Raw genomic sequence first — 12,500 nt, forward strand, 5'->3', positions numbered from 1 at the left:
ATGTAGTTTGAGGAGTGGCCGAAATTCAAAGGGAAAGATTCACATAGACCGATTCGGCTAACTCAATGTTGTACCCAATTCAAATCTCTCGGGGTTAAGATTCTTTGTATGTTGAATTTGCATGACAATGAAGCATTCATATTTAAATGATATGGAAATTCTTGGAACAAAACGTTTTATTCCCAGAGGATTTGAATTGGGTACAACATTGAGTTAGCCGAATTGGTCTATTCCCCTTTGAGTCACATTTCCAAATTTTGTTTTCGAAAAATGAACAGCAAGGATCCCAAAAGATTAATGTCTCGCATTCTTATGTGTGAGTATTTACTGGCCAATCAGAGGCCACGGAAGGCCGTCTTCGGCTTGTAATTGGATAACGATAAAATGATTTATGAAATGAATCATATATTGAAGTGCGGATATGAAATCAAGTGAAGCTATGATCCTCGCAATTATGAACGCAATTTTAGCAAATGCGTAAAGAAGCCTGGCAAATTCAGTTCAATATATGATTCATTTCATATATCATTTCATCGTTGATTCATTCATCACGGGAACTTTGGAACCCACGAATGACCAGCTCCCAACTTCAGTGGATTCATGGCTCACTTGGTTAGAGCGTCGCACCGGTATCACGAGGTCACGGGTTCAAACCCCGTTGAAGTCCTAAATTTTTCAGGCCTCTCTACGCAATTGCTAAAAGTGCGTTCATAACTGCGAGGATCATAGCTTCACTTGATGTAGCTGGATAGTCATCTGACTAAGGCACCTTTCATAATTTAAATGCAGAACAATCGTCCGGGTGAGTGTAGTCCTGAGAAGGACTGTTCGTGATGACATTGACTGACGTTTCGACAACCTGACAACCTGACATCCATCATAACATCACGACTTCGTAGACCAATCACATCAGTGACCAGAGTATTTATATACCATCTACTGTTGTTATACAAATTTACTTGACTCTGAAGACGACTGCCGCTCAGGTTGTCGAAACCTCACTCAATGATATTGATGCAAACAACGAAAGAATATAATGTTAATGTTCTCTTAGTAAAGCTAATGAACTGCAGTGGTCTTGCCAAAGTCAGGCATTCTTTCTCTGTCCTTAGGCGCACGGGAAGGGACGCTCCAGACTCAGTTTTCTTCAAGTTATTGTGCGCCGCATTAAAGGGCTCTTGACAATACACGGGACGTCTGCACGCAATGAAGCCATTACCAGCGGATTACGATGAAACTTGAGATCAGTGTCTGGAGACAAGGATCGCTTCCGCATTTGTGGAGACTGGACAAGAATATCGCTGGAGACTTGACGCGTACCAAACTTGGTTGGCATGATATGGCCTTTTGTTACCCTTAATGTCGACGTGCTAGGTTCTGTGATCCCGTATCCAATGAGGGCGGAATAAATAACCTATGCTGCTCGGTCAGTAACAAAACGACGGCGACGAAAACCAAAGCTTCGTCAATGCTACTGTAGATACTTCAGTTTCCAATTGAAGGAGCATTGAAAGAGAATAGAGAATATAGAGAATAATAAATTATTCATCAGAATAATAAATTATTCATCGTCATGTGTTCGCATTGGCTGCGGCAGACTGAGTAGGATTTGTAATTTGATGTCGTCGTTTTGTAGAGGGCGACCAAGAATAGGCAGAGCTATTTACTTCGTCTCGCTGGCATTACCATACAGTCAAAAGGGAACAGAAAATCTCCAAGCTAGTAACGACTTAGTGTTCTTAGAAAACTCTCCAGCTTTCTCTTTGTGACCGTGTAATTTGTGTATTCCTGCCGTTTTTGCTAATCGAGTTTGACCTTGTATTGAGTATCATTCATCGCCTAGTGTATTAAAACAATGGATTTCTGTTAAAGCTCCTTATCTCCGTTTGACGGGGAGTGAAGGAATGTAGTTTTGGTCTTCATTTTGTAACTCTTGGTGAAGCGAGAATATAGATGTCAAGTGTTCACAGCCGTTTGTCGCCTGACTCTGCTCACGGGTAAACGCAGTCGGATACGGTGAATAAGTGATGAATAGTCGAAGTTCGATATCGTGGCTGCATGATTCCTCGTGAAACTAGAGGCGACAGTGAGTTTCAATCAAAGCCAAATATCTGGACGTCCAGCAAGACCTTAAACATCTGGCACAAAGTTTCCTTGCTTCGAGTTTCATTTCCTGTGTTCATTTTCTTTGGTTTAGTGATCGAACAACACAAAACACAAGCTCTAGTCATTGTTTCCGTCTTTTTGTTATACACCTAGACTTTCATGTGGCAACGAAACGAGCACAGTGATTAGTTGATTCGTCGGCACGTGCCCCTGATCAACTGTATCCCTTCTGGGATACAATTTCGCAGTTGTTGCGCGCGCGAAAAGTCTAAATATATAACAAACTTTATGTATGGTCCCTCGGTAGGCCTTTACACAAATATCCGGATATTTTTTGAGATATTTAGAAGTTTCCAAGATTTTTAGAATATTTTAAAAAAATTTAAGATATTTAGAAAATGTTGGGTATTCCTTCAATACAGAGAAAGAGAAGTAGTTTCGCTGCTGGACCCGCTGAGATCGCCAGCTGCAAGTGAGTTGTCAAGAAAAAAAAAGCTTTCGGTTAACTCCGTCAACTCGCCTGGAAATCGTCGGTCGCAGACCATTGTGTCGAGGAAGGCAAATGAGCCTATGAAAGTGTCTGCAAGTCAAAGAGTGCAAGAGTTTAAAGAAGAGTCCTTTATTGTTAACCAGAATGATGCATTTTTCTGCCAATCTTGCCGGGAAGAGCTAAATTTAATTGCTTATCGAGGAAAAGAAGCAGACGTGTCTCTCCCTCACCCACCATGTTCTTACCTCTTGCTCCACCGACGTGAAGACCTTTCAGCGTTTATCCAGGAAGTACATTTGCTTTGCTCTTGCAGTTCCAGGGGCTCGACTGTTCATTAATGAGATCAATATTGCTATTGCAAAAGGTCTCCGCTCTTCTCGCCCAATTTCTGTTTCGGGTTCTTTGAAAGAAGAAAGTCGACATTGGTTGTTCGTTGAGTCCTGGACGGGCTTCCTTCCTTGGCGCCAAGAACTCCATCATCAAATTAGGTTATGCTCTGATACTTCTTCCTTCGCCTGGGCTTGGACCCTTGGTCCCAACTCTCACGACGCCATCATACGCAATTACTGATCTCCGGACAGCGCAGTCTTCACATAAAATTAATGTTAACCCTTGTTGTCAATGCCCTATAGGCCTTATCGTTCCGTAATAGCTGGGTAGACTTATTTACTGATAGCCAAGTTCTCATTAGGGCCTGGCAGTCTCAAGGTGCAAGGTCACATACCCTTTCTAACGCTCTGAAGAAGCTGTTTGGGTTGTCACCAAAACTAATATTCATCTTGACCTTTGTTATATCCCCTCTGTTTTTAATCCTGCGGATCCTGCAGAGGTAAAACTCGCGATGGGAGGTGCCAAGCTATCCCCGTCTGCCTGGTCCCTCGTTCGGGCTAAAGTTGGAGGTCAGTTTGGTCACTCCGTGGATTTGATGGCTTTGCCGTCGAATGTACAATGCGCTTTGGATGGCTCCCCCCTGCCTTTCTTTTCTCCATACCCAACTCCTGGTTCTACAGGGGTTTTTGCGCAGCTTCCGGCCAATCATGGTGTCCTGATTTCTAACCCTTATATTTTCCTTCCCATTATACTAATTCCCCAAGTTTTGCGTTTTGCTAAAAGCCAGTCCTTTTCTTGCGCTCTTGTTGTTCCTGATGTTCGACCTCGTAAATTTTGGTGGCTTCTTCTTCAATCATTTCCTTCTTTTCTATTAGCACCTGAAGGTACGCCGGATAAAGTTCTTTCTCCCTCCTCCCATGGTTTTTCTTCTTCCTGGCCACTACCCTGGGACCTATGGGTTTTCCTCATTGTTATGCCCGAATAATTTTCCTGGGCTTCCTTTGCAATATCCTTATCCTTAGTACCATTGTTAAGATAATATGGTAACTCTTGGATGCGAGAATCTTGGTTTTATAGCCATCACATCATCAACCGTCCGTACATACGTCCACCCCTCCATGTATGCCAATATGACCAGTATCATGCTAGTTTACAGCATACATCTTTGATATTGGACATCCATCTTTTAATCGATTGACACCTGTCAAAAGAAGGTATCTGCTGACCAGTATCACGTGACCACATCGTGGGCTCAAGCTTAGAGCTCACCGAGGTCACCTGTTTTTTTTTTTTTTTTAAGGTGACCGCTGACCAGGTACTGGTTTTCAATTGGATTGCAGGCTCAACCCAGGTTACCTCACCTAAACATAAGTGAGGCTTCGCTTTCCGCGCGCTTTCTGTGGCTCGACGCGGCTACACGGCCATACTACATCAACTATAGTTCTTACACTGTCAACGCTTTTCGTGTTGAGGTGGAAAACGGTTTGGAAGATGTTTTCTTTCTGCATTTTTCGCTGGTTTCAATCCAGTTTGACATATCATGATAGCTGTGGTCCACACTGGCGGCTACGCAGTAATTCAAGTCAAGCATCGGAGGGATATAAACTTAAAGCTGAGTGTTTATTTTTAATTTGCTTAGAGCTGCTTTTTTCTCTGTATTGCAATTTTTGGCATATCTTAAGAAGCTCTGATAAGGTTACATGATGTCTGGAACAGAAAGGAAAGGAGAGCGAAAGAGAACGACAACGACAAAACAGAATACCAGTAATAGCTCATACTTAGTGGAAGAAGTTACTCCACAAATTCATTCCTTGCGCGCTAAACCGTTTGTTATTTTTACGGATACGTTATTTAAAGTGGATACGTATTTTTAAAAGGTGGTTTAATCGGTTCTTCCTTTGTTCAGGAATGACAATCGAATTTTTATTGTCAACTAGAATTAAATAACAATTATCTGTACTCTTTTGGACATAAAGAAAAAGTTGATTTGTTTGTTTGTTTTGCTTTAAAATGCGAGCGAACAAGTCCTTTTTTAATCCGTTTTCCCAACTGGTTTTCGTTGTGCCTCGACAGTGACAAGAAAATTTTTCCCTTATGTTATAAACACGTAATCGTAATAATTTCTCGTAAAATTAGGGGGAGATCTCACTAGCTTGTGTTTTTAGAAGTTTGTTTAAGGCACCTAAAGTTAAGAACGTTCGCGCCCATTGCTACTCCGCATCCTTACAGCGCACGCAAATTCACATGCCACGTCATGCATCGAGCGCGCACGCTAAGTACTAAAATGAACAATGATACGGCAGATGGCCATTGCTACAAAAAAATCAATGTTAGAAAATTTTCGCGCGAACGTCCTTAAGTGTTGGAGCGGATCTTGTTTGAAGTTCGTCCTTTCTTGGTTGCCTTGCCGTATTTTGCCGATTTTTGTTCCAAGCCAACCTGGCGTGTTTCAATGAAATACATCAAAATGTGGATGATTTCGTTTTCAGAGATAAAGTGGAATAAAGTACATCAGTAGAACTCTTCTTTGACCTTGAACTGACAAAAATGTTTTTACGGCTTCTAATTTTAGCGTGATTCCTATTCGCTGGCTATTGACAGTTGACTCTGAAATGGCCTTTTTCCTTTTCCATTCGCTCGTTGAGGGTGTACTTGTTTTTTAAAACTCATGCGGTTCAAGAAAAATACATTGCCAAACTGGTGAATTCCAAAGTAAATTTCACTCGAAAAACCGATATCGTACTCGTCGCTTCGTGATTCATGCGATATCGGTTTTTAACGTTAAATTTACCGTGGAATTCACTAGTTAGGCAATGAATTTTTCTATAGAAGAAAGGAAGGAAAATGATTTAATTATTAAAGCAGTTACCGGAAACATCAAAACGTGGACAATGACCCTGACCCTACAGGCAGTAAGAATAAATAACCATGGAGCTCCGCTTTTAGGCTTGGCTAAATCTATATATTAATTTCTTGTAGTAGCAAAACGAAGAAAATGAAATTATGTCCTCAGCGAAATAAGTTTCCATTTTGTTGTGTTTTGCCCTATTCGTCTTCGCAATTTTTATTTCCACCTTCAAGGCCTTCCCCCTGTCCCTCGCTTGTTTGTTCCTGCCGTGTCTTGCCCGACTTGCCATTATGCCAATTATCATACCTTCCGGCTTTGCAAGAATTGTGGTTATTCCAGGTGACGTGTTACGCCCCCGTTCCGGCGCCGGTTACTGTAATGAACACTACATTGAAAACTTTCCTTGTCAGTTTAATTGTTAAATTTGATTCCTTTTCAATTCACTAATTAAGTTTCCTTTCACCCTTTACGTCATTAGTTTAACACCTTTGAGTTTTACACTTCTTGTAGACTTTGTCTTTAGTTTTTTAGTTACCCTGCGTGTGTGTTGTGTGGAGCTTGTCAGCGCTCATAATAATTTAGCAGAAAGTTACCTTTGACTGTGCAGCGCAAGAGGGAACCGATGTGTCATTCAAGGTTTATGATAGTCCTTAAAGAAAGGTTACAGTGTAGTATTTTGACTTAGTAAAATCGCGGTTTCTGTAGGTTTATTTGCTTCAGTTTTACACGTATCACACCTCAGTTTTGGAGGTTCTATTTTGTTTCTTCATTTGCGAGACTTTCTGTAATTTTCATTCCTTGTAGTTTAGGTTTCTGTTTTATATAGTTCTTCTATAGGATTTGTGCATTTGAAGTTATTTTCACGTTTCAATATCATAGTAGCACTCCCAAATGTTTCATCAAAGTTATGATCGGAATGTCCGCTGTTGTTCATATGCGATTCCTATTGTAAATTTCTTTAGCACTTAGTGATTAGTTTATTGATTGCATTGTGTTTCAGTTTACGTTCGAATATTGTCAATTAAATCACCGCTAATCAAAGTTGGTTCTCCGTGATACTTTTAGCCTTATTCGACCAGTAAAAACAATCGCTATCCAGCTCATCGCTGCAAGTTGTCTGGCTTGTGACTCCGCGCCTTTCAACAGACGCCGTGAGCGGCGCTACAGGTTACCTTTAACCTAATTGCTATTGACGATCGTATTAAGTTCCTCCAGTCAAATCACTTGTCAACAGCTTATTCCAAGCAGAAGCAATCCTTAAAGACTGGATTTGAAAGCTTCCTTGTGGCCTTGCCAAGCTAAAAAACGCTTTCTGAGGCCAGCCCCCTGGATGTTTGTCGTTTCCTGGTGTTTAAGGATCCCAAAGGCACGGACGCCCTTATCTTGGCCGAACGAGCCTCTCTCCTTGCCATTGTCCCTTACTTCTTGCGTATTCCACAGTGGATTCCTATATTGGAACCTGGAACCGAACACCAGCTTCTGCTAGGGTAATCCAGCCACTGATCTTCTGGCCAAGCAGTACCTAAAGGAAGTTACAGCTGAACAACTTCAGGCTCGGGTTACCGTGACTCCCAAGCAGGCCTCTCCCATTTTCTTGGACAAGCTCCTCTTACTTTTACGTCATCTTGAGAAGCGTCTTCTCTCATCCCTTACGCCGTGTGATATTTTTGTTACTGCAACAGATATAGCATTCTTCAAGACCCTATTCTTCTCCGGAGATAGAGGAGATGACCTAGAGGAGGTGACCTAGGGCAGGTAAAGACTCCTGAAATCGCCCGCTTCCCAGATGATAATAGTTTTTTTGGTCAATCACATTTGGGGAAAGACTCTGAGAGAGGGTTCCTCGAATATTTTTGGATGCGTCGCCATCCTAATCCCATTTTATGCCCAATTTAGGGAATTGAGACTTGCGTAGCAATCGCTCATGAATTGGGAATTATTCTTTCCAGTGACTATTTGTTTCGTGCCACTAACCAGCAGGACCAAGTTGTCGATAAGCCCCTTTTAAGCCTTACGGCTGAATCCCTTAAAAAGTACCTCCGAGATGCCCAGATTGACAAAGGTGAAACCCTACACAGTTTTCGTTCACGGTTCCGGCTGTGCTATTACCCTAGCATTGTCGGACTCTCCACTGGCAGATGTCATGTCCCATGTTGGTTAGTAGTACTCAAAAACGGCGTTGTATTACCTTAAGTTAGCCGATGTCCTTCGGGCTGGGGCCCCCTCTGAACTTTTTGCCTCAAATACCTTTTTGCCTCAGTCTCAGGAAGCCTCGCGCGTTCATGGCGATTTTAATAACCTAAAGAATATCGTAACCGCTTTTCCTGCTCCATCCTCTTCTAAACGTCTACTTCCTTCTTAATTTTTTTTTTTGTTTTTGTTTTCTCCCTTTTGTGCCCCTTTACAGTTTTGGGTTTTAGCTTTGAATAATTTTCTTTTGAGACTGGGTATGTTGGATGGTTTGTATATTCTATGATGCCTCGTGTTCTAGTATTATTCCTGTATGGCCGCCAGGCCTCCACGCGTCAGTAGGAGTCTGGGTAAGATCGATGTAAATAGGTTACTATTTACAGCGGTCTTACCCAAGCGACTATAACAGGTATCGCCTACTTCAGTTAATTATCGTTTCGATAGAAGGCTCTAGCATTTTCTGTAAGGCGTCCTCTATTTCCATCTACACTTTCTTGCCTGTACTCCTTTCCAATGGCCGCCTTCGGATCACCTTTGCCCTCCCTCTCCTCCAATTTGTCAGGGTACTTACTGTTCTTTATATTGTCATCTGAAGGTGGCCACCAGACCTCCATGCCTCAGTAGGAGTGCGGGTAAGATCGGCGTAAATAGGTTACAATTAGAGCTACATATTACGCAAAGACAACTTGAATCTCCTGGAAGACGAAACGCAGCTCAGTTGACAATATGGAATAAAGCGCTGTGTTACTGCACTACCACACGTACGCAATGCGTGCCTATTTTTTTCTAAAGGTGACAGCAATTGTTTCTTTCTGAAAAAGGATTAATAGGCTGGTAGCCAGGTTTTTAACCTCAGAAAATGATCTGTTTCGTCGTATGAACGTGTGAGCCAAAGGGCCTCTGCTGGCACGACTTCTGGGTGACCCCTTAAATGGTCTTAATAACCCCCGACTTGAAAAAATTGACTGGAACGCTGCAGTTCAATACCACGCAACTCAGTCCCTTCTGTTTTAAGTAACACGCACCACAGGCAACCCATTGTACGCTCATGGACCGTCTAGTTAAAAGAAAAACTACACTCTAGTGACACGTTGACATAAACGATCGTTCTTCGATCGTGGATGCTTAATTAGAAATGCGTTTTTTGCAAAAGGCTACAGATAAGAATTTTTTTATATTTGCGATAAATAATTCTCTTAAGAAAACAAACGCCGCATCGTAGCGGTGAATACCTTAAATTAATCCAAAAACGTTGTTTTGCGCTTAAACAAATACTGTGACTCTGATATTGCAGTTCTGTCCAGTCATACAGAATATTAAACATTCGAGACCGGACTAACTTGAACGATTTTATTTGCAGAGCGGTTCCGTTAAGTCAATAAACACACACCGACAACTACACATTTCAAACGTTTTACTGAATTAACAGAGAACTCTTATCACAATGTGAAATTGGGGAGAAATAGTTCTCTTTAAACAAACCTTAATCCAGAAAGATTTTTTAGAAACGATCTATGTAAAATGTATTATCTAACATTGGCTTCGCGATTAAGGAAAGAGCGAAATGTAAATAATGTTTGCAACAGAGTAAATTGTTTTATTGTGAACAAGATTAATCCTGCAGCTGGCACATGGAAAATGCTCTTCCTTTGGTTCGGCGCGTTCGTGTTCACCTTAATACCTATAAAGGAGATGTGTAAATTGTTTTGTTTTTTTTTTATGCAGGCGAAGGAGTCATCAGTTTGCGCAATTTGGTACACAAGAGTTTTTCAACACATTTATCCGCCTTTTATAATATTTTCCAGCTTGATTCTTTTGACTTTTTGAAAGAGTCCCGCAAGTACAATTCCAGTACGATTGGTTAGGTTCGTTTTGTCCGAGGAATTCTGAGAAGGCCTCTGTATGCTATAGGGGAGCCACAGTACTGACAACATTCTCCGAGCAACTCCGAGCAAATAGGGGTAGGTCCCTGTAGGGATGCAACGCGGAGCTCCGAACAGCTCCGAACAGCTCCGAGTAACTCCGTGCAAATAGGAGTCGGCTCCTGTGGGGTAAGGCACACTCACACTTTACTTCTTTAGGGATTGGTGAGTAGCAAAAGTGGTGACGTTCAAGGTCTTATCAGCATCGTTATCGTTTTTATGCACGTGAGCTCATGGGAATGACGTCATGGGATTCAAGTTGGCGGACAGAGTCTTGATTGCTCGCGTTTTTATTTGTTGCCCGGAGCAAGTGATATACAATCCCGGTGGTCCGTCATTGGTTCCCGAGGATGCCGTCAAGGACGTTTAAGGTCGGTGACATTGCCACCACTCTGTCATTGGCCCGTAAAAGTGGCGTCAAGGACGTCCACGTGAACAAGGTTTTGTATAAAAAAAGAGCAGTCCCCACCAAGGCAGTCACACCATGAGTTTGGAGACTTGCTGTCGACGCTTTGATGTGCTCTTGGATCGGTTGTTGTGCAACATTTGTCGAGAAGAGAAAGATCAAGTGCCTGTCAAAGCCTTGGACACTTGGAAACCCGATAGCAATTGCAACGAGTATCGTTTCATCTGCTAGTTTATCAAATAGTGTTGTGGAAATCAAGTTTGCGTTTTGAAATGTTCGTCTAATACCCGACCCAAATTTTTTCCATTTTTTGTCTCTTCCGTTCTCAGTTTAAAACTTTTGGAAATTTTGCTCCGGATCAAAATACGGGATACTTTCTTCTGCGAATTCAGTCAGTAATTCGAAGAAGGGAAGTAGCACGTGCTTTGGGAAGTCTTTGCGAGCTTTTCCGATTGCCATTCGCGCGAAAATAAAGACATCTCTAGCATGTCGTATATCTGATATGACAGTATCAAACCAAGACCTTCGTGACAAGCACTTGGCTAATTTCCAAAGCTGACTACGACGACACTCCAGCCATTTTAAAACGTGGTCTACCACAGGCATCCCACGTAATTATACGGTTTAAGGATGGTGCCTACTATATTGTTATTGTGCATACGTTCTGCGCATCTCCAGATACTCGGGTTTCCTATCGGTGATGCTTACCAATACAGTGATACTTTTGCGCGGTTTAAACCTTTCCGGAGAAAGTAGATCTTAGTAAGTACTCTACGTATTCAAAAAGAAAACTGTGGGTAACCATGCATTTTTGAGAGATAATTAAGCTTCAATTTGAGAAAGAACGCCATACATTGCTTGTATTTTAAAGCTTTTTACAAATATTCATCAATTATCTTTGAAAAATGCGTGGCGACCCCCAATTTTCTTTTTGGATTTCAATAACACTTGTCAAGATCTACATTTCCTTCATAATCATAAACCGGGGCAAAATTACCTTTGAATTAGTAGGTACCGTCCTTAATATCACTACTTTAAATCGAGTTTAAACCAATGATATTATTGCGTTTTGGCTATGTTGCCGTAGCCGTCGTCATTTCTCGAAAAACCCTACTTTTAACTTGACGAGTCTGAGTTCATAAAGGCGCATAATCTCGGCGATCAAACGACAACAATTCAAAATGTCAAAACACTATTTTGGGGTCAGTACGCAGCTATTACAACGGTTCTAGGGATTGGTTTAGAAAACAATGGACACAAAGAACGATGCAAAAGAAACAATGGCCGGACCCTAACTCTAAAAACAATAGAGCTGCGTCCAAAAGGGATCAAATGAAATTAGAGGTTGTAAAGAGCTGCGTCCTATCTCCTATTTTGGACCTGACCATTAAATTTTTCCAGTTTTCACAAATGAAGGTATGGTACAATTGACCACACAAATGTCTTCTTCTTCTTCTTCTTCTTCTTCTTCTTCTTCTTCCTCGTGTGCCCACCTCATTCTTGTGAGCGTATATAATGTATACTCTATTTTCGAATTCCCCATAATGCACTTTGTTTGCCCCCCAAATTTTGCATAAAGCATTGTTTTCAAATTCTCTTGGGAATATGCAGTGTTCCCAAGAGCATTTGAAAACAATAGTTTATGCAAAATTTGGGGGACAAACAAAGTGTATTACGGGGAATTCGAAAATAGAGAATAGGTGTTTAAAATAAGACTTAATTTGTAAATTAATTCAATAACTTGATTGACTAATTAATTGATTAATTAATTTTAGATGCATGGCAGGTGTAGATTCTGCTATCAAAGCGATTTAAACTGGGCGCGCGAGCTCGTTCAGATGTTGTCTTCTTTAATCTGCCTTGTGCATCGTGAACCAATAATTTCGAGAACTGTTCCAGTGGTCGAATCCTTATCCAGTTGAAAGGCTTTCGCGATCGAAATGTGCGTATGGTCTAATGGGAAGGTGGCGTGTAGTATTTAAACAATGTGTTTGAGATGTTTTTTGATATTTTTCTAATTTTTCCCCAAATTCTTTCCATATAGGATGGTTTCTGTAAACTAGAGGCGCTTTGGCTCGAATCTTGTTTATAAACCCTCGCCAGAGCTGTGCCAGTAAGGAAGACGCCACAGCCTTCGGATAACTTGTGTGGCCGATGTTCCTAATGGTGACGGGCACGAACATCATTGCCTGACCGCGGAATTTTAAT

General features: G+C 41.5%; 2 protein-coding genes across 4 annotated transcripts in view; one reads left to right on the forward strand and one right to left on the reverse strand.

The window, feature by feature from the left end:
* Window positions 1–1,871, forward strand: part of LOC138042687 (nuclear pore complex protein Nup205-like) — a 5,773-nt gene extending 3,902 nt beyond the window's left edge. For both annotated transcript variants that reach the window (XM_068888648.1, XM_068888647.1), the window contains exon 4: window positions 1,113–1,871. In XM_068888648.1, coding sequence (XP_068744749.1) covers window positions 1,113–1,235 — 123 coding nt within the window. In that variant the 3' untranslated portion in view covers window positions 1,236–1,871. The remainder of the gene's footprint in view (window positions 1–1,112) is intronic.
* A 9,596-nt stretch (window positions 1,872–11,467) lies between these two features.
* LOC138042688 (uncharacterized) overlaps window positions 11,468–12,500 on the reverse strand; it is a 10,646-nt gene continuing 9,613 nt past the window's right edge. For both annotated transcript variants that reach the window (XM_068888650.1, XM_068888649.1), the window contains exon 2: window positions 11,468–12,500. This exon is cut by the window's right edge and continues 816 nt beyond it. In XM_068888650.1, coding sequence (XP_068744751.1) covers window positions 12,203–12,500 — 298 coding nt within the window. In that variant the 3' untranslated portion in view covers window positions 11,468–12,202.

This window comes from Montipora capricornis, chromosome 3 (genome assembly GCF_036669925.1).
Source record: "Montipora capricornis isolate CH-2021 chromosome 3, ASM3666992v2, whole genome shotgun sequence".
NCBI lineage: Eukaryota > Metazoa > Cnidaria > Anthozoa > Scleractinia > Acroporidae > Montipora > Montipora capricornis.